At 57.4% G+C, this 27,175-nt stretch overlaps 1 protein-coding gene across 1 annotated transcript in view; it reads left to right on the top strand.

The window, feature by feature from the left end:
* Positions 1-27,175, top strand: part of KAZN (kazrin, periplakin interacting protein) — a 158,824-nt gene that overhangs the window by 94,333 nt on the left and 37,316 nt on the right. Inside the window, exons 5-8 of the mRNA XM_042951590.1 lie at positions 6,861-7,050; positions 9,084-9,214; positions 12,068-12,118; positions 13,488-13,611. Coding sequence (XP_042807524.1) covers positions 6,861-7,050; positions 9,084-9,214; positions 12,068-12,118; positions 13,488-13,611 — 496 coding nt within the window. The remainder of the gene's footprint in view (positions 1-6,860; positions 7,051-9,083; positions 9,215-12,067; positions 12,119-13,487; positions 13,612-27,175) is intronic.

Below are 27,175 nucleotides of genomic sequence, written 5' to 3' on the forward strand. Positions count from 1 at the left end.
ACCCTGCCCTCCCAGGAGGTGGCTGGGGGAAGCCCAGGGATCCCATGACTTAAGTAAGGGGCCTTTGAAACCACCAGGGTCTCAACGTGATCGTGGCTGGAAGGAGACTATGCAAGGTGCTCATGAGGGGTGGGGAGGCCCACGCAGCTCGTAGAACTCAGGGTTCTCCCTCAGAGCTCTGACACTGACCAACCATGTGCTGATGGCCATGGGTTCTGGGCTTGAATCCAGCTGTGTGACCTTGGGCAGGATCCTTCACCTCTTGGGGCCTGTTTCGAGTCTAAGTAGGGATAATGGCATATACCCCACGGGGCCTTTGAGGGTTTCAGTTAAATAATGCAGGGGAAGCACTTAGCACGTGCCCGTACACAGTGATGATTGGGTGACACAAAGGTTCTCTACGATCACTTCCTTCAGGATCGTGGGCCGCGCCCGTGGCAGGTCAGGACCCTTGGGCCCCTCCTGGGTCTCCTGTCCAATGCTGACCCCTAGTGGTGAGAACTGCCCAGGCCAGAACAAGGTGCAGCCGCCAGGTCCCCTCTGGGGAGGGCTTTTCCCAGCCCTGAGGTCCCCGGTGCTAAGCCTTTCCCGCTTCAGACCTAGGAAGTGGGTGCAGGGGGAAGCAAGGTTCCCATCCTCCCAGGTCTTCCCAGTGCCCCGTGGGTGGACAGCTGTGTCTTCCTTGCCTCAGAGCACTGGCCTCAAGCATTCTGGGTGTTTCTGGGACTTTTCAGAAGTGGGAACCCAACCACCTCTGTTTCCGCTCTCCCCATGCCCAGACTGGTCAACCTGCTTCCGTTCTGGCCAGCAAAACTCAGGTTCTGGCCGCCCCCTCTGGCAGGCATCGCACCCGTCTGCTAAGTGTGAGTCGTTACGGGGAGTGTTTGCAGCTCCTTATACCATCAGTGGGGCCCGTGTCTGCCTAGGGCTCGGCCGCAAAGCGGGGGGCTCTGCGGAGAAGCATGAGAGCCCCAGCTCTGTCGGGGTGCCCGGGAGACTGGAGGTCTCCTCCGCGGAGCACCATCCAGAGAAGCTCATGTTGGCCAGCGTGCGCCCCACTGCACTGCTGCCCAGGCCGGGACCGGAGGGAGGGCGCCACCCCTGTGCGCGTGCCTTACGTCCTCGGGTGCGGGCAACGGGAAGCAGCCTGGCTGGTTTGGCACAGGGGATGCACCGGAGGGCCAGGCTTAGAGACGGCTCGCAGAATGGGATGCCCGGGTGGCTCGGTCCGTTACGCGTCAGACTCTTGATTTCGGCTCAGGGCACGATCCCACGGTCCGTGGGACTGAACCCCACGCCGGACTCTGCGCACACAGCGCGGGGCCTGCTCGGGATTCGCTCCCTCCTCCTCTCTCGGCCCCTCCCCCCTCCTCAAAATAAACATTTTTTTAAAAAGAAAGAAATGGCTGGCCGAAGCCAAGGCAGCCGCAGAGGTGGGGAAGCCAGGGTTCCAGACGGAGTGGGTCTGCTCAGCAGCCCCCCCTGGGGAGCAGGAACCCGAACCCTTTGTCCTTTGAATTTCACCTCCGTTTTTTTGTAAGTGTGAAAATGGCCCATCTTGGGTCACGGCGGTTACCACTCACCTGGGGGTCCTGGCTGTGGCCGCTGGTGATGAGTAATTTCTCAAGTGACCCTGAGGTGCCCCCGAGGAGAAGGGAGCTGAGCTGGTCAATTCCCACCCGCCCATCGTGCCGTGACACGAGAACCGTGGGAAGCGGCCTGGTGCCCGGTGAGAACGAGGGGGCCCCGTTCTAGCTTAGGCACCGTCCCCTCCCCGGTCTCCACACACCTTGCGTAGCTGCTTGACCTGAGTAAGAAAGAGCCAAAGGCTTTGGCTTCCCAAGAAGCAAAGCCCCCTCGCTGTTTGCTGACGGCAGCACCCACGCTCCCCCTCGGCCGCCTGCCCTTCGGGTGGACGTCTTCCCGATGACGACTTCCGGCCCAGCCAGACATTCCCGCACGTGGCGTGGCTTCACCTCTGTGGCCGCATTGGCTTTGTGGCACCACCCCGTGGGGAGAATGCATGTATTTTTTAATATGTTGTTTTACTGAGATGTCACATCCCGTGAAACTCAGCCTTGCAAGATGTACAGTTCGGTGGATTTTAGAACGTTCACAGAGCTGTGCGACCGTCACCAAACAATTCGGTTCTAGAACAGCTTGCACCCCCCCCGCCCCGCCCCAAAAGGGAAACCCGTATCCATCGGCCGTCACCCCTCACGTTCTTGTGGTGCCCGCTTTAGGGACGTGGAAGCGGGCTCGGAGGGCGAGAGGCTCACCCAGAGCTGCCCAGCGGGTTGAGAGGCAGAGCTGGGAGTCGGGGAGGCCCCGAGCTTCGTGACGTGGAGGCTTCGGCTCCGTTTGCGGGGCCTCTGTAGGGACATCCGGCTGCTGGCCTGAAGGGGCCCCTCCCCCACCAACCCTCGCACGTCCCTCGGGCCCTCCTCGCTGGCCTCCGTCACACGGAGGGGGAGGGAGACGGGCCCGCCAGCCCCCGAGAGCACACGCTTCCCCCAAGGGCAGGCTAGTCCTGCCCCCCAGGACCTTGGTTCGTGTTGACCTAGTTTCCTATCAGCGCTGTCTCTCCAGAACAGGAGGCTTTTTTATGTTCACCATACAGTCGGTCAACGGGGCTTCTCACCCTCAGCACTGTTGACATTTGGGGCCGGTCCGTCTTCGTTGTGAGGCCTTCCTGTGCCCTGGAGGATGGCCACCAGCTTCCCTGGCTTCCACCTGCTAGATGCCTTGGGCACCTCCCACCTGTGACCACCAGAAGTCTCCGGGCATTTCCCAGGGTTCCCTGGGGGAGGTGGGGGTGGGTCTCGCCCCCGTGGAGAGCCAGCCTTCTGTAAAGTTGGACGTTTCTCAAGCGTCGGGCGTGGGATGGTCTAATCTTAGCATCTCTCTCAGCCGTTCGGTTCTAACGGAGTCCTCGTTGGGTCCCGCCATGTTCGGGCTGTGTGACCTCTGACAAGGGACTTCACCTCTCTGAATCTCAGTTTGCACACGTGTGAAGTCAGGGCTACGAGGCCTTCCGCCTGGAGGGGGGGTGGGGATTGTGAGGTGAGGTGACGGTGAGCCAGGGCAGGTGCGCACCGGTGCTCAGTGAGGGTCACTTACTGACTGGTGTTGGGCACCTAGACCCATTTCCGGTTCCGTTCCACTGGCCAGTCACCGTGTGACCTCAGGAGTCACTCTTAACCTGCCTGGGCCTCAGTTTCCTCATCTGTGAAAATGGCAGCCGCCACAGACCCAGGCGAGAGTCGGGCGCGGTGCAGTGAGGGTGGGGGAGAGGCGGGGTCAGGCGGCAGGGGGATGACGGGATGGCCCGAGTCTCCATTCCTTTTCTGGCGGCCGTGCTCCGGGTTGGCGCTGTTTCTGCCCTCGCTCCCAAGAAACCCGCCTGCCGCAGGCGCCACCCCCTGGCCCTGGGCCATTGCCGTCTGGGAGCAGCGGGCCAGACCTCACAACCTGCTGGTGTTTTCTTGGAGGATCCCCCCCAGCAGCCTTTGGCCAGCAGAGACGTTCCCTGGACAAGCAGGAATCCCTCGGAAAGCTAACGAAGGGTTCTGCCGAGCCGTGCTCCCGGCATCCCTCGGGGGCCCGGGCTTACTGTCCAACATGGAATACCTCCTGGCTGCCGGTCAGCAGACCCCCCAGCCGGTCAGGCGCCTTCATCAGCCCCGATCCAGAGGGAGGCCCCGGGCAGGGTCCTGCCACCCCCTGGATCTTATCGGCCCGTCTTAGGGCATAAATATCCCACCAACCTCGATCACTGCTTCTTATGGAACATGGCAGTGGTGCAGCTGGCATCCTGGGCCTTCATTGGACTTAGTTCACGCCTGACTCCTACTTGTGAGGTGGAAGATGTTTCAGGATTTAAGTCACTAACCTTTATTGACTATTTTTATCTTAGGCCGGGGCTCTGCATCGCAACTGTGTTATCCCCATCTGACAGAGGGGGGCATGAAGGCACAGAGCGGTGAGGGACCTCGCCCAGGATCCGCCCCCCCCCCCCCCACCAGGAAGTGGCACAGCCGGGCTCAAACCCAGGCAGTCGGGTTTCCGAGCCCAGACTCCAAAGGCCCCTCGTCCCACAACTCCAGGGGGCGCTACTTACATGGCAGTGATCTTCCTCTGCCCCCCGTCTTACTGGGGAGGACCCCGAAGCTGAGGGAGGTGGAGGAACTTGCTGAAGGTCGCACAGCAAGTTAAACAGTAGAAGTGGAGTTTGAACCCAGTTCTGACTCGTGTCATAACAGGGTGTTTGAGCCAATGTCCAGTAGCTTGAAACTTCGGGTGCAGAGTGCTCAGGAGAGGGTAAAGGCTCAGAGAGAAGAGGGAGTCAGAGCTCAGGGGGAGCTCCCAGCATTAACTTGCATTTAGCGGAAGCGGTCAGCCGGAGAAGTGCTGTGTAGACTGCCACGGGGAGCGGATCCCGTGTGCACACATGCCTGTATCTTAGACTTTACGCGCTGCTTTTTATAGGTCTTGTCTCTGCCACAAGTGGGCCATTTGTAAGAGGTCCCTGTGCTTCAGAACTCAGGGGTACCACCGCCCCACCCTGCAGGACCAAGCACAGGGGACCTCCCAGTTGTCAGGTAGCAGCGATGTCGAGCTGCCTGCTGAGTTAGAAGTGCCTCTCCCAGGCCTAGACGGAGACGAAGCCCCACCTGGGAGAAGAAAGCCAGGAGGGGACAGAGAGGGCATCTTGCCTTGGGTTCTTCCGTGCTTCCCGCCTACGTGCCCGTGAATGTTTGCGAGAAGGCCGAGCTGGGGGTTAATTAGCACGATGGCAGATTGACCTGGGGCTCGTGTCTCCACCCCGGGTCCACCTTCCAGGCAGCCGAGATGGATGGGGCCCGGAGGAAGCAGGGAGCAGGGCAGCTTAGCACGTGGAGTGGTGCCCAGGATGGTGGGCCAGGAGGCCAGATGCACATGACCTAGAGGGACAGGAGATGTGTTCCCAGCTGAAGTGCCCTGGCGGCCAGGAAATGAGGGTCTCCGTGGTGCTGGGTGGCCGCAAGCCTGGGGCAGCTCGGAGATACACGCCGCTTGCCCCTTCCTTCAGCAGAAGGATTGGTCTGTTGTTCTTGCGGTAAGTTAACACAGCGGGTTCCCTGAGCCATCAGCCTGGACACGGCAGGGCCTGCTTCCGTCTATGCTGCGGATTTTTACTGATCGCTGCATGTGCCCTGCCCCGAGCGAGGTGCTGCGCATTTCATGGTGACCAGGCACACCCCATCCTCTGCTTCGTGCACCCGGAGTCTGCATTCCTTGTGTGGTTATTTTCCTTGCCGCTGAGGAGCGTGGGTGCCGTGGAAACCCCAGGGCTCAGGGCCAGGCTCCCAGGCTTGGGACCCGACTTGAACATTGTACTTGCTGTGCATTCTTGAAGAAGTCACTTCTCTCAGCTTCCAGTTTCCCCTCTGTCAAGCACAAATAATCTTACCCTCCCTGCCTGAAGCCCAGGACTGTCGTGCTGAGCACATGATAGCTTTCTGGCTTGGGGGACGGGGCTGACACCTTCAACTCAGCCTCCCTCTGCCGTGGAAGGGGGGTGATCTCGTAGACTTGGGGTGTCCTTGCTCTGGGGTTTTCATTTTACAGGTGGGGAAGCCGAGGCTCAGAGAAGGCAGTGACTTCGTTCTTAACTTTTTTTTTTTTAATGTTTATTTTTGAGAGAGACACAGAGTGCAAGCAGAGGAGGGGCAGAGAGGGAGGGAGACACAGAATCCGAAGCAGGCTCCAGGCTCCGAGCTGTCAGCACACAGCCTGATGCGGGGCTCGAACTTGTGAACTGCAAGATTATGCCCTGAGCCGAAGCCGGACACTTAACCAACTGAGCCACCCAGGCGCCCTGGCAGTGACTTTAAACATAGCTGGTCAACAGGATAAGGGTATATCAGGTTTTAGGCCAACGACGATCCATTTCTCTGTTTGGAATCTCTTTCCCAAGAGCTCCTGCTCTGCCAGGAAGCGTCTGGGACCTCGGGCAAGGTATAGAACATTCTGGAGCTAGGACAGATAAGATGTTTAAATTTTACCCATGTTCGTATCAAGGTCAAAGCCAGCACTCACGGTGACTCTGTTATCTGTAGCAACGTCCCGGGTTGTCAGGTTCACTGGAGAGCTCGGTTCAAGACCCTTGGGCCCCTGCCTGTGTCCCCGCTCGACCCTGGCATGATCTTGGGGAACCAGTTGAGAAAGGGAAAGAGACTGTGGTGAAGAGAATATGCATTAATGCATGGCTCATTATGTGCCCATTTTCTCCCCCAAGTAATGTGAGATGACTTCAGTAAAACCCCACCTGCGTGGCAGGGAGTCACCCAAGGCTGAGAGATGTTGGACTATCCCTCCTGCCCTAAGTCAGCCCCGGACTTGTTCCTGGGCTTCCTCCTGTGATCCTGGGAGCCAGGTTGAGGGTTTGCTCTGTCCCCTGCCTGCACTGCACAGCACCTTGTAAAGGGGAGCTCGTGGGCTGAATTTGGGAGGAGTTAGGGTGGTCAGGCAAAGCACCCATTTTCCTCCAATCTCATTCAAATCCCGGCTGGTCCTTAGAGAACTCGAAAGAATGGGTGATAAGTGTCTCCTTGGACCCCCTCTCCTCTGCCTCCTTGGTCTCCCTCTCTCGCGTCCCCTTGGTCTCCCTTTGTGTTAGCAGGAACCAAGGGCCAACCCCAAAGTGAGGCCTGCGGTGCAGGTGTTAGACTCTGACGGGCCATGCCATTCAGAGTCACAGCTGCCCAGGTACCGAGGGCGGATCCATGGCTTTCTCACCGCGGTGGGTCTTGGCCGAGCCACAGGCCGGGAGGTCCCCTCGATCCCATTTTCTCTGTGTCTCCCGGCTCTCTCTCCAGGCCAAGCAGTCCTTAGCTACGCTGACCAAGGACGTCCCGAAGCGGCATTCCCTCGCCATGCCGGGCGAGACGGTGCTCAACGGCAACCAGGAGTGGGTGGTGCAGGCGGACCTCCCGCTGACCGCGGCCATCCGGCAGAGCCAGCAGACCCTCTACCACTCTCATCCCCCGCACCCTGCAGACCGGCAAGGTGAGTCCTGCCCCCGGCCGGGCCCAGCCCTGGCTGCCGCGGCTTCTTAGGAGGCTCCTGACCTTCCCAGGGCGGGGCAGGCAGCCTCTCCGTTCACACTGTAGCTGCGTGCGGGGGGGTGTGGGGGCAGAGGCCACAGGCTTGTTGTAACTGAGAAGTCTAAGAGATGGACTTCAGGCACAGCTGGCTCCTGAAGACCGGATGCTACCTGGGGCCCCCGCCTCTCCACCTGCCTCCATTCGGCCTCATCTTTAGGCCCTCTCTTTCCACAGAGCAGCAAAACGGTCTCCGGGAGTTTCAGGCTTTTAAGGTCTTTAAGTGCAAAAGTCAGGAGAAAGAAAAACTAAGCGCTTTCTCTGGGTTTATGGTAAATCCCGAAGGGGAGTCTGATTGGCCCGCCTGGATCACGTGCCCACCCCTGGACCAATGACTGTGTCCAGGGAGCGGGAACGCGGATTCTCCAGCCTGGGTCTCATGGGATCCTTTGGCAGGGGAGACCGCAGGGCTCCTCGCGGTCACGGGGTGTGTGGGAGGGCCACAAGTAAACGTCACACGTGTTCCCTCCGGGCACTGGTGGGAGGAAGGGTGCGGCCTCCGGGCAGCGTCTGTACCCACTGGCCGTGGTACAAGCCCCAAACCCCTCCGCCCGTCCGCAGCCCGCCTGGCTCTGTTCTCGGTCCCTGTGTTGAGTGGCTGCCTCTGGGCGACGCGTGCAAGTTGGGGGTTGGCTGCTGGCCTTTAGAGCCCGCAGGTGCTGCCGTGGCCCAGCTGGGTACCCAAGTCCCCGACCGCAAAGCCCGCTGTCCACCCCTCTCCCCCGCCAGCCCCCCACATCGAACCGTATGGCCACTGGCAGGAAGGACGATCTTTGTCGTGATGCAGCCCAGTCCGCTCCCTGCTCCCATGCTGCCTGCGTACAGGAGGCCCTCAGTCCGTCTCGTTCAACAGGGAGTGAAATCGGCGGAAGACAGGCTCTTTGGTGGGGGAAAGCGTGGGGAGAGCGGACAGTTGGGGGAGGCCTCTCTCAGGACAGGCGGAGCGACGTGAACGGTGATAATTCCTCCCGATGGAGCAGCGGGACCAGCCAAGACGGAGGCAGGAGGGAGATGGCCTGTGTCAGGCACTGTCAGAAAGCCAGTGTGATGTGAGCCAAGGCTGCTAGGGTGGCCGGGGCCACCTCCCTTTGGGCCTTGGGGGTTTTCCCCCGCAGGGTGACCAGATGCCCCGCTCTACTGCAGCGTGAGGAATGGAGTCAGCAAGGACTCCCGTTCAGTGGAGGCTGGGAGGCCGCACGGTCTTCCCGGTGACAGACGGCAGTGGCTTCGGCTTGGGTAATGACAGCGGGGTTGGAGAATAGTGGACGTCTTTGGGGCGCCTGGGTGGCTCAGTCGGTTGAGTGTCCGACTTCGGCTCAGGTCATGATCTCGCGGTTCGTGGGTTCGAGCCCCACGTCGGGCTCTGTGCTGACAGCTCAGATCCTGGAGCCTGCTTTGGATTCTGGGTCTCCCTCTCTCTCTCTGTCCTTACCCTGCTCATGGTCTCTCTCTGTCTCAAAAATGAATTAATGTTAAAAGTTAAAAAAAAAAAGTGGACGGATTGGGGGTTGTGTTTGAAGGTGCTGATGACTGGGTGCTGGGTGTAGGGGAAAGAGGGGACCCAGCGGTGGCCGCTAGGCTTCTCACTTGGGAAGCTGGTGTTGACCAGCGGTTAGGATTGAGCCAGGTCTAGGGAACGTCCAGCTGGTGAGAGTATGGTGAGGACAGTCATCAAGGTCCCTGGAAACTCGGGCCTCTTCTCCTTCACTGCGGTTAGGAGAGGGCCACCTCGGATCCAGAGGCCATGCCGGACCTTCCCAGGAGCTGCCGTTTGGCCGTGTGTGGGTCTGTGGAGTGGAGGGCAAAGGGCTAGACAGTGTCTTCTCTATGCGTCGGCATTGTCACCTGCGTAACGGGAGCACAGGGGCGCCACTGCAGGGCGGCACAGGCGAGGACATGCTCTCCACCCCTCACTCACCAGCTGTCCCTGCTTTCCAGCGGTCAGGGTGAGCCCCTGCCACTCGCGGCAGCCCTCTGTCATCTCCGACGCATCTGCCGCCGAAGGCGACCGGTCGTCCACGCCAAGCGACATCAACTCCCCTCGGCACCGGACGCACTCCCTCTGCAACGTAAGGCCAGCAGCAGCAGGGCCTGGGCCCCGGGCCCTTGCCTGGAAACCGCAGGGGCGGGGTGGAGGGGTGAAGACGTACCCGCTGTTTCCTCTCGTCCACCCAGGGAGCACTCTGGCGAAGGCATTTCCTGTTCTGTTCTCTCCTTTTGCAAGAAGAGATGGATGTGGGGAGAAAGGAATGAGGCCTGTTTGCTCCTTGTGTCCGGGAGGGCCAGAAAAACCCAGAGGAAGGCGGGCCTGGGTCGGCTCAGGGTCCGTGCAGCCTGGATTACCTCTGGTCTAGGACTGCGGGCCTCTCCTCAGAGGTTCCTTCGGGGCCTTACCAGCACCCTTCACTTCCATGGAGAGCCAGCTCTCAGTCCTTCATCCTGGGATAAGCCAGGTTTTGTTTTGTTTTTTAGTTTCCAGGAGTCTGGGCAAATGCTACTTCTGGAGAGGTGTCCCACGAATTTGTTCTCGGGTTTTGTTTTTTTTTTTTCTTTTGCTTAATCAAATGCTCTTTGATGGCATACTGGGCACCAGCTACCAAAAGGTGCGGGTCCCTGGCCACCTCACTCTTGGTGACCGGCAGAGCAGACAGTCGGGCTCCCGAGAAGGGGACGAAGGTGGGTCAGGCATCTGAGGACAGGAGGACACCATGTGGACACTGGATCCGGGGTGTGGAGGCCACGCTACAGTTTTGTTCTGTCACGTGGTCGATACGACGGAGGGCGGTTCCCCTGCCGTGAAGGCAGAGACACAATAGAGTTAGGTGTTCAAGAACATGAGAGAGCTTTCTCAAAAATTCACTTAATGTTTTATTAACCAGTGAGACTGATAGGAGGAATGAGGTGAATACGGTAGGAAAGACAGACAAAATAACCATCACTTGCCACGGATCTGCTTTCCTACCTGGAAACTCAAGAGAATAACCTCCAAAGCTATTAGAACCGATAATGACCAAGTACATTAACGGGACTGGTTGAAAATCAGTGTAGAAAAATCAGTAACTTTTCTATATATGAATAATCGTACTGGAAAGTTTTGTCCAGTCTACAAGAACAATGGAGAGTAGCTAAAGACTACTACTAAAAGTAGCTAAGCCTGAAATGAAAATAGTTGCCTTCACCTGGCAACATGGACAGTAGGGATCGCTGGCCCGGGGCTTCATTCAGCCCAGGCAGGATGCCAAGAAGGTCGCTTCGGGCCTGAATCCCACTCAAGGCTGGGATTCTTTGTTAACTGGGGCTTTAAGGAAGCAATCTGTTCTTCTCTAGTTCCCACGACAGAACCCCGTGACAAAGGTGGTCTTGAAGGACAGAACAAGGGCCACTAGAGGGCCTCTGACATCTGTCCTCTGGTTCTGCGGGACCACTGATGGGCTGTACTCACAGCCAAGGGTCCCCCCATTCTTCGACCATGGGCCAGAGACTTAAGAGTAGCCATGCACACCCCAAATGAGAAGACCTTCCCAGGTGCCATATTTTGTCTTCTTGTGGTGGGCCCAAGGGGGCTCTGATAGCCAAAATCCCGTAGGAAAGCCCATTCTCAGCACGGGTTCCCTAAAGACCTCTTGAATTGCATTTGGCCTAGCCTTTTGCTCAACTTGGCCTTGACACATACCGGCTGCTACAGGTGGCAGTCCAGCGTATTTATTTCCGAGATCACAGGGGCCCTGCTGCCAGGAAATGGGTGCTTTGATAAGCCAGTTGTCTGCACACAGCCATTTCAGTGGGCACTGGCTTCATTCTCTTCCCCATTAAAGTAGACCTATCTCAGTGGCCCCCCAGATTAGTTTCTGTTTGCAAACCTTGGGCTGGGACTAAAGACTAAACTAGCATTTGTTCCATTCCCGCCCACCCTCAGCCACGTTCATCCCCCATTTCAGCAGATGTGCACACAGGTAAGCCAAGAAGAGCCTAGAAAAAGCACCAGGTAACCCTGTGTTCTCAGGCCTTGGACCTGGTACCAGCAAGAACAGGCCAGCCCAGACTAAGGACTTCCCCATCCTCTTACTCTGTGGCCACTAATTTAGAGCAGAGGTGGGGACCAAGTGCAGGGAAGTTGAAGACTGATGGACTTCGGCCCAAATGACATTGTTTTTTTCATGGATATTTTGCCTGCAATTCTGGAAACCACCATCAGAGGCCCCCCCTACTAATGACTTGTGATCCGTTTGCCCCCCAGGCAGGGCAGCCAGAGTCTGGGCTGTAGCGAAGGCTTTGCGTCCAGCCACCTTTGCCTGCCCACAGGAAAGCAGCACTGGACCAGGAAGAAACAGTCCCAGATCTGTTCCTGTTCCGCTTACAATTAGTTCCATCACGTTGGGTTGTCCAGAGCCTCTCTGGATCTGTAAATCAGGCTAATGAGCCCTGCCTGCACCCCCAGAGAATAAGAGATGCGTTGAATTGGGGGGGGGGGGGGGATTAGAAGCTACATGGTCTCCCGTGTCTTCCTGTCCAGAAATTTTTTTGTGTGGTCTTTAAAACCATATTTCTTTATGAAAAATCCCAAGTATAAACAACCTCCAGTCCCAACTTGATGGGCCAAGTGGGACAGGAACTTAGAAGCCTTCAGTTGACTGATCTGTTGATCACTGGGTGTTGGGTGGGGGAAGGGGGTCATTGAGAGACCTGAGGAGGCAAGAGCACCCCAGGACCTCTGGACCAGGCAGCGTCTTGAACCCCAGGTGCCATTGCTGAGCCATCTGGGAGTGTCTGCTTCAGGGCGGGTGGGGGTGGGTTCCCCAGCACAGAGGCAGGGTGGTCCCCGAGAGAGGGCTTCCTTCCACGGAAGGCCCCACGGGCCACGGGCCACCTCTGCTCCCACGGGTCTCGCGTCGGTTTCATCTTCTCCCTCTTTTTGGCTGCAGGGCGACAGTCCCGGCCCAGTTCAGAAGAACCTGCACAACCCTATTGTACAGGTAGGTGTGCCTCCCCTGGCCATTTGGGCCCACTCCCCCACCCCTTGTTCCCCTGGGCCCTCGGCATCCCCACTTCCATTCTTGGACACCCAAGGCAGAGAAGAGTGAAGCCGCTGCTTCAGTCAATCCAGGTTTGGCGTCTGAGCCAGGCTCAGTGCCTCGTCTGCCCTCCCCAGTCCCCTTTCCAGTCCGTGGACCCACTCAGTGCATCATACATCCTCCGTCCCACTGCCCTGGTGAGTGGCTCCTGGCAGCCAATGGTTGATGACCCAGGCCAGAGGCTCACTGGGTCCCCTGCTGCAAGAAACTGTTCTTTCAGTACCCTGTCAGCAGTGAGGAGGGGACCACAGGCAGGAAAACCTGAACTGAGAGTCGAGAGGGGTCTCTGAGACGGACTCTCTAGTCCTGGGGTCCCCAGATGCTGGTCTGTGCACGGCCCATCTCCATCAGGGTCCACCAGGAAAGACTTTGCAAATGCAGATTCCGGGGGCCTTTAAGCCTGAAGGATCTGAGCCCCCAGGTATGGGATGGGCCCTGGAATTCAGGTAATTCTGGTGTGTTTTGGGCACCATTAGTCTAACCTCCATCTTTTGCCCAATGACACTCCCTGTCTTTGTGTAAGGCACTCGACAGTTTGTAAAGCCCTCCTATAGACACCACCCTGTGGCCCATTAGCCCGCACAGGCGGCTATCCCCGACATCACTGTGGTCTTGGGCTCAGAGAGAGGCAAGGGGCACTCCAAGAGCCCATGGGTAGTGACCTAGTTAGGACGAGAACTCAAGCTCCAGCCTCCCCGCTCTAGTCGACCCTCTTGGCCAAGGCCTTAAGGTCCAGGGCCCTTGCTCGTGGCTGGCACGAAGCTCAGGTCGCCCCCTTCCTCATTTTCCGGGCTCCCCTGGGGCTCCTTTCCCATGGGGACTCTCTTTTTACAGGCAACCCGTACCCCTGGCGCATGTCCCCGCAGACGAGGCCTGGGGCCCAGCGGGAGCCAAGTGCGCAGACGCGCTCCTGCAGGCCCTCAGGAAGCACCCCAAGGGTGTGGGCAAACTGACAGCTGTAGAGCGGCAGCTAGCGGTCATTTAAAGGGTTATTATAACGCGGCACTGCTGTAAGCACGGTGGTCCTCGCTGCCACCCTCACAGCGGCCTCGGGTGGGTCCCGCCGTGGTCCCAGAGAGCTTCCGCAACTGGCCCAAGTGGGCTCCGCCAGCGAGGAAGGGCAGACCCTGGCATTTCACCCACCCGTGGCCCCTGCCGCCTGCCCGCCCCCTGTCCCTCCGCCCCTCTTCCCCACCCCCCCCCCCCCCCGCACCCAGCTCAGGTGGCTTTGTTCTTCTCCTTCTACCCCGCCGCCCGACCGACTCCTCAGTCACTAGAGGATCTTGAAGACCAAAAACGGAAAAAGAAGAAAGAGAAGATGGGATTCGGCTCCATCTCGCGCGTCTTCGCCAGAGGGAAGCAGCGGAAGTCCCTCGACCCCGGCCTCTTTGATGGTACCGCCCCTGATTATTACATAGAGGAGGACGCGGACTGGTGATACCCGCCTCCCTGCGCCTGCCGCGCGCAGGCGTGTCTGTGCGTGTGGACGTGCGTGCGAGCGCGGGGGAGGGGGGGCGCGGCGGGGCGTGCGTGGCGGGGCGTGTGCGGGCGCGAGCTCCCGCGCACGTGGGTGCTGGGCGTGGCCGAGCGCGGGCCCCGCCCCCTGCGGCGCCACCTCTGTAATTGATGTACATACTCCAACCGTGTGTGACTCTGTCAACTCTCTGTCGTCCTCGGAGCGATACAGTCGTGTTGTTAATCTGGGTTTGTTTCTGTTTCTTTTCCGTGTTTTGTTTTTTTTTCTTTTTGTTCGGTTCGTTGGGTTGTTTTTTTTTCTCACCCTCCCCCCCCTTCTCCTCCCCTCCTCCTTTTTTATGAAACTTGAAAACTTGAAGGACTGCTGTGTATTTGTAAATAACAAAACTATTGTGCACTCCGTGCTTGTAAATGTCCCTTGTCCAAACTGCTACTCTTGGAGCCCGTCTGCCCAAGGATGTGGTCTGTTTTTGCTGTCCCGTTCCCCCGCCCCCCCCCCCGCCCCGCCCCCCAGGTGTGAACGCGTGGGACCAGACCCTGTCCCCGGGGCGCCGAGTCACTTTAATCCGCAAGCTGCCCAAGTGGTCGGGTAAGGTCGGCTCCTCGCCAAGACCCGGAGCCCGGCCAGGGGATTGGGGGCGGCGGGGGGGAGGGGGGCGGCTTACCTTGGCTCGGCGTGCCGGAGGTCAAACGGGCTCTTTTTAACGGCCTGCCAGTTTTTAAATTGCGTTGCCGTTTCTTTCTTTATGGAAAAAAAAAAAAAAAAAGAAAATTGTTCCGTTTAATTTATTTGCACAAACGCAGAAGACTTATTCTAAATTATTACATAAATATTGGAATGTATATTTTTCCATGGGGTGGGCGGGAGGCGGGTGTTTTGTTGACTTGTCTGTTCTATTATCATGCTGCTGCCAAACTGTGCAAGGTAGACTTTAGGGTGGCCAGAACCCAAGGACCATTGGATTTCAAAGCTTGCTTTTTTCCGTTCTTTCTTCTCTTTCTCCCCCGTTCTTCGGCCCCTGCATGGAAGTGCACTCCACCTTCCTTCCCACCCGTAGCTCTTCCCCCTTTCTAAATATCTATTTATTTATCTGAAATAAGGAAAACTGACCTCAGTGAGCAGAGGGCCAGCTGTGATGGTCACCTTCTCTCGGGTCTGTCTTTTGTGAGAGCGGTTGAGTTCAGAGTGAGACAGCCAATCACATGACCACAGGGTATGGCCACAGGGACCCTCGGCCCGAGTCAGTGCCACGAGGGGCCTCGAGAGGCCATAGGTTCTTCCCTGCAGCTGTGTCTTTCTCATCCTCGGGTCATTCTGCATGTTGGCCAGGCAGGTGTCCTTGGGGGAGGCACCCACCTCAAGGGGAGGGCTGCTGGGGACACAGTGTCCGGCACCAGAACCTCTCTGCCCTCCCCATTCTGGCTGGTTCCTCCAGCCACACTTAATAGAATCTCCCGGGATCCCTTGGGCCCTGTCCTCCCAACTTGTCACAACAGCCTGAGCCCCCTCACCCCAGGAGAGAAGGGCTGGCAGGAAATCGGCCCGTTTGGGGAGCAACATTGGCCCCAGGGAGGCTTCACCAGCAAAGGAACCGTGTGCATTGTAACGCCAGGTGATGGAGAACTCGTGAGCTTCTAAGCCAGGGCCTCCTAAGGCCTAAAACTAGCTTCACCTTTTCTTTTGTTGACCTGTGGATCCCCCCCCCTCCCCCTGCTTCACCTTAACTACTAACACAGCTCGATGACCCGCACCCTCTGCACAACAGTAGTGGCGCTTTCTGCTAACTGTAACATTTTCAGCTCTTACAAAGAAAGGAGATTTGAAAGTGCTGGAGAATATCAGAAAGATAGGATATATTGTCCAAAGTCTCTAAAGCAAACAAAAAAGCACCAGTAGGCTGTTCCCTTTCCTTCTGACTCGGTGGGGGCCGGGGGCGGGGGGGCGGTTGCTGGGCAAGAGCAGGCAGGGTACCTAATAAGGATCTTTCGGGCCTCCTTCGGCTAAGCTGTTTAACCGAGCCTGGCGGTGAGGGAGCGCGGCCGGAGCTGACATCTTTCTCTACGGAGAGAGACTTTAGAAAACACTTTTCTTCCCCCATGATTTTTTGTTTCCTTTCGGTTGATTTTTATTGTTTGCCCTTTACTTATGAGAACATAAGATTGCAACCACTCCTGGTAATGATTCAGTAGTTCCTTTTCATTTCAGTTTTTGTAAATTAGGAGATAAATCTAAGAGTTACTAAGGATGATTTATTTAAGAGAACTACGTCAAATAGCGAATGAGTTATGGGTAAATTAGTTGAAAATAACTTTTCCCATGGGGAAGGTTTCTCGAAGGCATGGATGCAAATATAAAATATAAAAAAAAAAATCTAAATAAAGCTTATTTTAAAATATTATTGAACTCTATGTTATTTGAGTGCTTCTATCTTGCTCCGGGCGGGGGGCAAAGCCCCTGCATGGCCTGCTCCTTGAAATTCCAGGGCTGGGTCCAGAGGGGCCGAGGAAAGCTGGCTGAATTCTGGCTGAATTCTGGGCCCGTGGTGGGGGCGGAGGCCAGGGTGGCCTCCCAGAAACCTCTCACCTTGGCCGCCCTGACTATAATTTGGGGGAGCTGTCAGCATCCAGGGCTGCCTGTGGTCCTATCGTGCCACCTGTAAGCCTGGCACCCTGGCCCTGAGTTCTCCAGTCCAGCGGCCCCGGTCAGCTTTCCTCTGCTTCCTTCTCTCCCCGGCCATCCTTCCAAAGGCCCAGAAACGGGCCTGTGAGTTTGGGGCATGTTACTTCCTGCAGACCTCAGTGGGCCTCTGCATCGTCCCAACGTCCCACCTACCCTGGGGACAGGAGAGGAGCTTAAGAGAGAAATCAATGGAGTCACAGGACTTTCCTGATCAAGCCAGTGTGGGCCAGGCTTTTTCGAGTCCCAGGAGATACCTCCGATGCAAAGCCTGGGCCTCTTCCCAGTGAAACTCCACAGTGTTGCCCGAGAAGAGGTCACCCTGGATACCCAACCCCCGATTGCAGCCAGGGCCTTCGACCTCTATCTCCCAACTTAAAGACAAATCCTCTCCAGCAATCAAACTGATGGAAGCCCCTGTCATTTCTGCTGGAAGAAAGCTCAAAGTTCTATGATCTATGAACCATGCCGAGAAGTCGTGCAGCTCAGGACTTGGGGAACTTAGGGACGTCCACCCCGGCAGTTCTCAACCTGGCCACACGTTAGAATCACCTGCAGAGCTTGTGAAAACCGTTAACCGATGCCAGGCCACATCCCTGAATCAGAGCGTGGGTAAGCCTTCTCTGGTGCATTCTAAGGTGCAGTCAGCATGGAGAACCACTGGGCTGAGGAGGGTGAGAAGCCCAAACTTACATGCCACTGCTCCCTGCTCTCTGGCCTCATGCAGACATCACTAATCAATCAAAGAGCCCCTCCCACCCAGCCCAAAGTGGCCTCTGATTTCTTCACTTTACAAAGCCTCAGACAGCCCCTGCCGATCAGTCAGACTTTGGCATACGAGGGGAAAGCCTTTCTGTCATCCCGAAACTAACTCCACCACCCCACCCCACCCGACCCGCCCTGGACTGATGGGAAGAACTTTGGCCCAGAGAGGAGTGACCTGGCCAAGATTCTAACTATCGCTCCTCTAGCCCTGTAACCTTTTTAAGGGCTGAGCCATACCTCATTTGAAGCTCGACTCAAAAGCCACACTACCTCCTTTGTTAATCTTCTCCGAGACCTTACCCCCAAGTGGTCCGACTTCAAGTGGTACCTATTAGAAATTGAAGTCGGGATGCCCAGGGCATCTAGGGCCAGGGTACAGCCCCACAGGTTGCGTACTGCACTACTCCAGAAGGCACTACTGTGGAAATGGTGCCCTGAGTTGTACAGTGCACAACCTGCACAGCTGTGCTCAGTGGCCCCTCCATGTGCTCTCCCACCCGTGCTGGCAGGCTCCAACAGATACAACCTAATAACGTAATAATAACATCTAACAATTATTAAGCACTTCCCACGAGCCATGGTCTATGCTGCACATTTTACATGCATTAACTCAGTTAACCCTCCCATAACTGACGAGATCACTACATTTTTGATGAGAAAACTGAGGTTAAGTAAATCGTCCAGGGTCAAGGGGCTAGTAAAGAACAGAGCTGGATTTCAAACCTAGGGAGTCCATAGTGCCTTGGCCACTCTACCACCTGGGCAGTGAGGGGCTGGGCCTGGTTGGCAGCTCACCTTGCCCACCAGGAGTCTGTGGCACAGCCTAGCACTTCCTTGCTGGTGGGACTGCATCTACTCTATCCATTCGGGCAGCCTTTTACCCCCAGGTCAGGGAGCCCCACCCATGGGAGGAACTGGGGCAGGCAGACTACATACAAGCTCTTGTCCCACACTGGTGCTCCATCCGGGCCAGAGGCGTGCCCCCGTTTGCCCTGCTGCAGGACCCCTCGCTGCACAGAGCTGCCGCAGTCTCGGGGTTAGCTCCGCCCCCGACGTGAGGCGGCGTCTCCCATCCTGGCCACAGCCTGGGCCCGGGAGCCACCCACACCCATGCCCAGTGGGGAATCCCAGTGCCGTGTGGCTGCAACATACGGGGTCACCAGCCCTGTGACCGGGAGTTTTAAAATAGCTACAGGGCCTCTCACCCAAAACCTGCATTCTCACAACACGGGCCTCACAGTCACCCCACCCCCAGCCCATCTGCTCCCAACAAACGGCTCCGAAGTTTTTTCCATTCACACCCCACTAGGTGGGGCAAACACTGCCATAGGCCCACATCTCCCACCTGTTCCCATTGTCGAGTAGGAAAAGAACTTGGCGATAATAAAGTATCAGGAGGGAATACATGCAATCACAGCTTTATCTTAGAAGAGGGTTCATAAGCTTAGGTTATGAAGGAATGCCCTATAAACGTGAAGATAACGTAGGAGTTTGATCTGGACTGTACGTTAGAAGCGTTTGAACATAAACATCAGTGCATCGCTAGTGAAGTGTCACGGTACAGGCCAACCGCGGGTGTAGATCTTGCTGGCAGCCGGGGTGTGGACAGTTCATCCCAGAACCACTGCCACCTGGGGTCGTGAAGCCCACTTACTGAAAAACATACGCAAATATGCAACCCTGTGTGTACTCTTAAGGGCTCTGACCACCGTCCCCAGCAAACAGTCCATGAGAACATGATCCCAAGAGGACTGATCTTTAAGCAGCAAGAACAGCAGTAACTGAAACTCTTGCCCCGGTCTTCCTGAACGTGGCAGGACCTCCCATTGCCCAGCCCGTCCCCAGGAAGGCCTGGCAACATTGTTGGGCTGCTTGTAGCAGTCGCCCTTCTGAATCCGAGGCCCCAGGACACGCTGGTGGACTGCTCGTCTGCATTACTGAGTTTCAGGTTTTGTCTGATTGTTTTCTTAACGGGTTACCAGTAAATAGCAGTTAATTGCACCAAAACAAGAGAATCTATGAAACTGCACACCGTGCTCCCTCTGGAGGACCCTTGCAGCCCCTCCCCCTCCCCAGCGGGGCCAGGCCGTGCCTGGATCATCGCTCCAGCTCTGGCCCCTGCATCTGATTTCAAGCGAGTTGTCTCACCCGTGAGCCTCGGTGTCCTCTCGTCCTCTCCCCTCCTCACAGGCTCAGAAATGAGCGCTGCATGCGTTTTGGAGCCTGGAAAGCACTGGCCCCACGTGGCCCGCATTCCCCCGTGATTTGAGTGGATTTAAGTTCCATCGGGGGTAGGAAAAAAGTGTGGAGGCGGCTTGACACACATCTTGAGCGCAAAGAGGACTCAAGCAAAACTTGTCCCTGGGGATAAAACCTGGTCATCAGGCTGTGTGGACCTGATATCCCTCCAGCTGTGTACCCTCTCCACAGAGTCCAGATGTAGTTCCAGTGCTGCTCTGTGAGAGAACCCAGGCTTCCCCGCCTCAGAACAGGGAGGCTTGGACCTGGTGGCCCAGAGCATCCACCAGCCATGACGCCATTCTTTCTAGATTCGAAGGAGAAACCTACTCCCTGCTGTGGCCAGCACAGCGATTAGGCTGCCCAAGCCTAAGTGCTTGGGACAGAAGCCCCCAGGTCACCCCGGGGGAGCACACGTATAAGGACACGTGTGTCAGAACTCGGGGCCAGCCCGGTCTCACGTGCCTCAAACTCTGTGCAAATATTCACTTATCTGATCTTCCCAGTAACCCTCCAGGATAGATACTGTTATTATCCCCATTTTATAGATGAACAAACCAAGGCACAGAGAGGTCAAGTTTCTGCCCAAAGTCACACAGCCAGGAAGAGGCAGAACCGGGTTTCAACTCCAGCACTGGTCTGACTCCAGAGTCTATGTCATCAGTAATTGTGCTGTATGGTCTCCCCCAGGGACAATATCCATAGGAAGCTTCAGAGAACTTAACAAAGCCTCACTAGCCCAGCCCCATGCAGGCTAGCTCTTTGGGGCTCAGTTTTTCTACCCAACAGAGGAAGGAAGTGGAATAAGCAGTAGTTTTCAAACTGTGTTCCATGGAACCCTTGAGGGTTCCTCAGGTCACTCCAGAGGCTGCCATAGCTGATAAAAGAATCAGCGGGCAGGGCTCCGGTCCTACCTTCGGCCACAAGCTCTGCTCTTATCTGTTGCACGCTGTACCTCCATGCAGGAGTCCATGTGGAGGGTCCCACGACAGGAAAAAAACATGAGAAAGAGGGAGGGAGGGAAAGAAAAGAGAACCACACACAGATCGGTAGTTGAGAAACCTGACCGCGCCTTGAGTTTTGAGGATACAGATTCCCAGGCTCCATCTTATACCTACTAAATCAGGTCTGGGGGGGGGGGGGGTGAGGCCCTGGGATCTGTGTACCGAACAAGTTCCCCCTTGTGGGCTCAGCTGCCAGAGGTTCGTTCCACGGGGCAGTAGCTGAGGGTGGCATCCTGCCCACGGGTTTCAGCATACACTTGCCATCGGGAAATTTCCCCAAGGGACCATGACTAGGGAGGGCGAGGCTGCCTTTCCGGGGCAGCTCTAGATCCCTCGGGGAGGGCGGAACCATGCTCAGGCCAGGCCCTGAGGAGCAGAGAGCGAAGGGGTCTGGCATTGGCGTACCTGCTGCCCCCCCCCCCCCGCCCCCGGGCAGAACCCCAGCGGTACGCCTGTTAGAGTCACAGAGAGGTGCCCAATTCTAGAGGCACACAGCCAGGAAGGGGGGGGGGGGGACAGAAGTCAGACCTGGGTGCAGGCCAAGTTCTGAGCGTGGCACCTGCCATCTCAGACTTGGCCGGGGCCCGACGGTGCCCCGTGGACAGCAGATGCTGAGCCCTACACGTTGGGAGCCAGGCTGCCCGAGCTGTGCCCCGGGGAGCAGTCTGGGCGATGCCGCTACTGAGGGAGGGGCCCAGCAGGGCTCTGCCCAGACCCTGCCCTCAGGCTCCTAAGGAGGCCCAGCCTGCAACCCAAGAGCCCCACCACCCCAGCCCAGTGCAGGCGGGAGCCCGGCTCTGGACTTCCCGTTCCCAGCGTGGCCAAGGACTCGCTGTGTGACCACTGGAAGTCAGTCCCCCTCTCTGGGCCTCAGACACCCTCCAAAATAAGCCAGGGCAGTGGTGGCCTGTGGCATCCTAGGAGTCCTTGATGTCTGAGGCCATCTCCCCGCCCCCCAAACTCATGCCCTTCAGCCCAAAGGCCAGTATATTTCTCTTACAGATACGATTTCGTTGGCACGAAGGGTTTGTAATGCCAAGGCAGTGTGAAACCCTAACCCGTGGGTTCGGTCGTCTGATCTCTGTCCCGTGGGTGGCCTCAGACCTCCTCCCGCACCCCTCACCGTGGAGAAGTCGCTCCCCTGGGCACCCCCAGACCCCTCAGCCCTGCTCCGCACCAGGAGGAGGTGGCCCAGACCCCTTCCCTCCTCACTCTGGCAGAACGGGAAAGCCCGCAAAGGGAGGGCCCGAGCCCTGCCCCAGGAGGCCACGTCCAGGTCCCCTGGTCCCCAGGTCCCCTGGATGAACCACAGCAACATTACACAGAAGAATGCCCCTGTCAGGGAGCAGCCCTTCACAGTTTGTAACGCTCTTTCTCGGGCAGACCAGGGTCAAGGCTAAGAGGGTGTGCCCTGGTAGCCCTTAGTCCTGACATCGGCTCCCTGGTAACCTCAGGCAAGTTAGTGAACCTGGCTGGGCCCCAGTTTCCTCACCTGTACGCTGGGGACAATAAAGCATCGTCAAGGGGTGGCCGCAAGGAGGGAAGGAGTTCCCGCATATGGAAAAGGCTTAGCTCAGGTGGCAGTAAATGTCAGCTGCGATGATGTTGGTGAGGACAATGACGGCAGTGATCTCATTTCAGCCCCTCACCCTCCCTGTGAGACGGGCAGGCAGGCCCCTCAGTATAGGTGTGAAGGAAGCTTAGTACAAGCGTGAATTAGAGCTGAGAGGGCTCTCGCGGCTTCTTGCCCACTCCCCTCACATTACGGATGGGAAGGGACTTGCCTACAGCCAAGCAGGGTGTCAGCGGCTGAGCCGGTTCTAGAACCCAGGCTCTGAGCAGACCACAAGATTCGGGGCGCGGCGAGGGGGGGGGGGGGCGGGGAATAAATGCTTGGGTCGTCTTGGAAACAATGCCGTGTCTCTAACCCTTAGAGAATCAACACAACACGTTAGCTCTGTAAGGCTCTGACAAGTTCTGCAGTGAAGAAAAATACCACACTTTTTTCCACCTCGTGTTTCCCAAACTTAATGGACCACAGAACCATGCATTTTTTAAGGTTTATTTTGATAGAGAGAGAACACAAGCAGGAGAGGGGTAGAGAAAGGGAGAGAGAGAGAGAATCCCAAGCAGGCTTGCACAGTGTGGAGCCTGACTCGGGGCCCGAACCCACGAACCGTGAAATCATGACCTGAGCCGAAACCAGGAGTCAGATGCTTAACCGACCGAGCCATCCAGGTGCCCCAAGGACGCTGCGTTTTTTGTCTAGTTCCATGGAGCACCCCCTATCCCTCTGGGACGTGTGACAATGGGCGACTCCTTCAGCCCCTGTATCCTGTGCTTGGAGGCGCTAAGCCAGTGGTTCTTTGCAGAGCTTGGAGCCCACCACACTTCTGACATCATTTAGCCCTGGAAAGTTCCTGAGGCTCGTGTGGGATTCCCACGTGCCTTAAGGAGTGAGCCAGGATCAAGGCCAGGTGGGCCTCTTTCTATCCCCTTTGCTTAGTTAGAAAGGACCTGAGTCAGTATAGGGCATCTGCACACGGGCCCCCGCGGGCTGGCTAAGAAGTGCCAGCCCCAGGGAATTCATCTTGTGGCCGTCCCGGGTCCCAGGCATAGGCAGAGAGGCCCAGTCCATTGCCACAGGGCCTTGGACAGGGACAGGAATGGGCACATCCTGCCGGCACAGCTGGCCCCGCCTGCCCTGTCTCCCCACCAGCTCTGAGCTGCCTAATGGCTTTCCCCGGGACAGGCCACAGACCCTGGTGGCACATCCAAGCTGGGTCCGTGCACACACAGTGCCAGCTCCCCTCCTTGCTAGGACACCCATGTCTCAGGGGGGCGGCACGGAGCCTGCGGTTGGGGGCGGGCAGGCCAGGGAGGAGAGAAATCCGCCCCTAGCAGCTGTCACCGCAGACGCCAGTGCTGTGGCGACAGGGAAGGAGGCTCCCGACAGGCCAGAGGGAATCTGAGGGCCTGTCTACAGGCTCTGAGGGTCAGAGATGACAGGCTGGGTCACCAACTGCAACTCGCGTGTGAGAGCCACTGCCAGGTCCCCTCCGTCTCTCCTTGCGTGTGCGGGAAACACACGATCGTTTCGGCGACAGCCTGAACCCAGCAGAACTGATAAAAACCAAGCAGTGCAGGGAGGAGCGTTGAGGAAAGACCAGGCTTTGGAGCCAGACCTCTGGGTTCGATCCCAAAGAAGCCACTCACTCACCCAGTCCCTTTGGGCCTCGGTTTTCCCCTCCATGAGATGGACACAAAACTGCCTATCTCCTGAGGCCACTGCCAAGATGACGTAACAAACGGGCAGAAGCGTCCAGCCTATGGCAGCTGCGTGTCTCAGCGTGGCAGGACACTCACGTGAGAGGAAACGTGGGCCAGTGGCCTAAGACACGGACTCTGCGTCCTGGCTGTGCGTTCTGTCCACACCTGATTGACGTCTCTGAGCTCCACTGGCCTCATCCGTGCAATGGGAACGCAGCCGCTCACTGAGCTGGAAAGCACCGGGCAAGCCCAGCCGTCACGGCGGGGGCCTCCCGATAAGAGCTGGAATGTCTTTCCTGAAACCCTCTCCGCTTTAGGTCAGCTCTAGCGGCCCCGCCGCACAGTGCTGTGGGCGATGACAGGGGCTCACCTCCACGAGCACTCTCGGGAGCCAGCACCGAGCTGCACGCTTACGCCCCTCATTCCCGCTATGTCCCGGTCCCAGAGGCCTCCGGCAGGTTGGGAAGAGGGTACCCGGCGGCCCCGCAGTCTGGCCCCTCCTAAGGAAGCAAGCCCCGCTGGGCTCTAGTGCTTCCAGACCTCCTGATCTTTCAAAAGAAGCCAAAAATGCCACAGATACACCGCAGTTCTTACTACTGGCAACTCAGGTTTTTTAGAAGATCCGTGTTCTTTAGGGGAAAAAAAATTTCCACGGCCCCGGTCTGTCTCCAGGCCACCTGCTCTGCCACGTCTGCTCTGGATTCCCTCTGTCCTTGTCTTTCCCCTTGATCGCAGAGCCCCGTGTGCCTGCCCGGCCACAGGCGTCCATCTCAATTTGACACGTGTCCTCCTTCACCAGAGGGCCCTGCGGCCCTTCCCTCGATGGGGAGCCTGGCAGCAGGGGACCACGCTCGTTTCTGAACCCAGAGCAGGGCTCCCAGAGCTCGGGGTGTTGAGGAAGTAGCAGGTGCCCTCCGAATTCTGGATTCGGCACAGGAATCCTGAGCCCGCCTGGCCCCCAGAGGGCTGTGGTCAGACTCGGGGGCAGCCTGCCTGCGGCCCGGAGCCCAGCCAGGGGACTCCACCATTTCTCGTGGCCGCGCTCGGTGGGATTCAGAGATGGAGAGGGTGGCAGGGGAGGCCTCGCTTCACCCTCAGGTGGAGGTGTTGATGGGCTGACAAAGGGGGACCCCAAGCTCTCCCAGAAATGCCAGGCGGATGCGTGGTCACCGGTGCGGAAACAGCCGTAACCTGCAGGCCCAGGGATACGGTGTGGGTGTCAGGCTGAGGACGGAGGACAAGGACTGGCTTCTGGCGGGGGGAAGAAGGGCGTAGGGAGTGAGAAAAGCCGGGGGAGGAGAGGAGGACGCGATCTGCAGACATTTCCTGAGTGCCAGGCAAGTCCAGGCCCTTGACATACACTCAGTAAGTCATTCGACAAACACGGGCTGGCCGCTCCCCGTGTGCCAGGCCTAGGGCTCGGGCGGAGGATGCAGGTGTGAACACGAGACGACAGAAGTCACCCTAATGTAGTCCTCACCAAAATCGCACGAAGGGTCTGTTATGGTCCCAACCTTACAAGGGAGGACACGGAGGCTCAGACAGGTGACAGAAACAGCCGAGGGGACATAGCACGTGATGAAACAAGGATAAGAATTGGGGTCCAACAGCGCCCTAAACCCAGGCAGGTGCAAGTACAGCTGACAAAGCCAGGAGCTGTCAGAGTGGCTTAGTCCCCTCTCATCTCCAGAAAGTCAAGACCAGCACCAGCTTTTTCCCGGACAATTCCAGTTAGGGGTCGAAGTTGTAAGAATGCCCTCCATGAGCCCCACCAGAGCTCGCTCTTCATTTTGAAGGACATTAAAGATCTGCTCAGAAGCATCTTTGCTCTTCCTAAATTAGCCTTGGTGCCAGAAACAGTGTAGCTCATCGCAGGTACAGGAAAGTTCCAGGCAGCTGGGAGTATTTTGAAGGAGGTTGGAGGCTGGACAGTTTGCACTCACCGCTTAGGATGATCCCAGAGAGCGGCATTGGCTCTGGGGGCCTCGCCCTGAGCCAGAGGTCCACAGATCTGACTCGCTGGGGGTCCCCCCTGTGCCAGCGAGCAAACGGATAGGGTCCCACGACCATCCTGATAACCGCAGTCCACGGGACTCACAGAAGCAGGCTGAGCCGACCCAGAAAGGACCTCAGAGGTCCTGAGGGCCGGAGGGGAGCCGGGAGGGCTGGGCGCCAGGCTGAAAATCCCATCAGGGAGCCCGGGCACAGCTGGGCCCTCAAAGCACACAGCAACTGGATGCTCTAACCTGGCCTCCCAAGAGCCGTACAGACGCAAACTCGTCCTGTCTCCACGGGGCCCTGGGAGACCGATCCTTCTCCAGCCCCCAGCCTCTGCTTCCTACAGGCCTCACCTCCCAGACCTGCCCATCGGTAGAAAAGCCAGTTAGGAAACTAGGCCCTCAAGAGTACTAGCCGTGGGAACACAGGGGGAGGCCGCCCCCAGCATAAACAAAAGGGCAGAGAGATTTCAGGCGCAGATCAGACTCTAAGAAGGTCTTCCCAAACGTGGGCACTATTCGGTGGGGGGCGGGGGGGGGGGGGGGGAGACAGGTCAGCAAGGAGCAAAAAGGAAAGCTTCTTTCTACATTGTTAAAGCAGACAGTGGCTGTCATTGGATGACACTGCACCTGCCTGCCCTGGACCTCGTCTCCACATCTTGCCCCTAAGTCTGTAAAATTAAGAAATACTTGCCAATCAGCTACCCGGGAATTGAGTACAGTACAGAGCAGGTGAAGCCTTGCCCAGTCCAGGAAATCGATTCCCTGCCTCTTGGGAAAATTCCCCAAGGGGCTGGCGGGAAGTGGTGACGGGGGGGGAGGAGGGAAGATGTCCTCTGAGGTTGGGGACAGGGGTCTTGTCGCCCCAGGGGACAGACACAGTGAGCACAAGCTTAGGGCCTTTGCCAGGCACCAAAAAGGAGGGGAAAGGGAAATATGTGAGGTTTTCTCTGAACGCATCAAACAGTTATCGCTGGTAAGGGCTGAACTCTGTCTGACTTCTATGTGTGCTTTGTGGTTCTGTGGATTTTCTTTCTTATTTTTTTAATGTTTATTTATTTTTGAGAGAGAGAGACAGAGAATGAGCAGGGGAGGGTCAGAGAGAGGGAGACAGAATCCAAAGGAGGCGCCAAGCTCTGAGCTGTCAGCTGAGCCCAACGCGGGGCTCGAACTCACACCTTCAGATCATGACCTGAGCCGAAGTCGGATGCTTAACCGATAGAGCCAGGTGCCCCAGTCTTGTGGATTTTAAAGGACATGGGGGGAGGGAGTGCCGTCAGCTTTTGAGCTCAGGGCCTCCAAGCACCCGCTGGGCACTGGGGTCAGGGTGTTGTGGGCGGGTGGCGAGCCCACCGGGGTCCCGCCGTCACCCCAGCAGCTACGTGGTCAGTGACTCGATGCCGTGTGAACCCGTGTTGTCGGTCTGGCACTCCAGGGTCTGTCTTTTGCACATCTTTCACAGGGGCTGTGACTGCGGGCTCCAGCAAAGCATCTCCATGCAATGCAGCGGCTGTTATCAGGCCATAAAATG

This window comes from Panthera leo, chromosome C1 (assembly GCF_018350215.1).
Source record: "Panthera leo isolate Ple1 chromosome C1, P.leo_Ple1_pat1.1, whole genome shotgun sequence".
NCBI lineage: Eukaryota > Metazoa > Chordata > Mammalia > Carnivora > Felidae > Panthera > Panthera leo.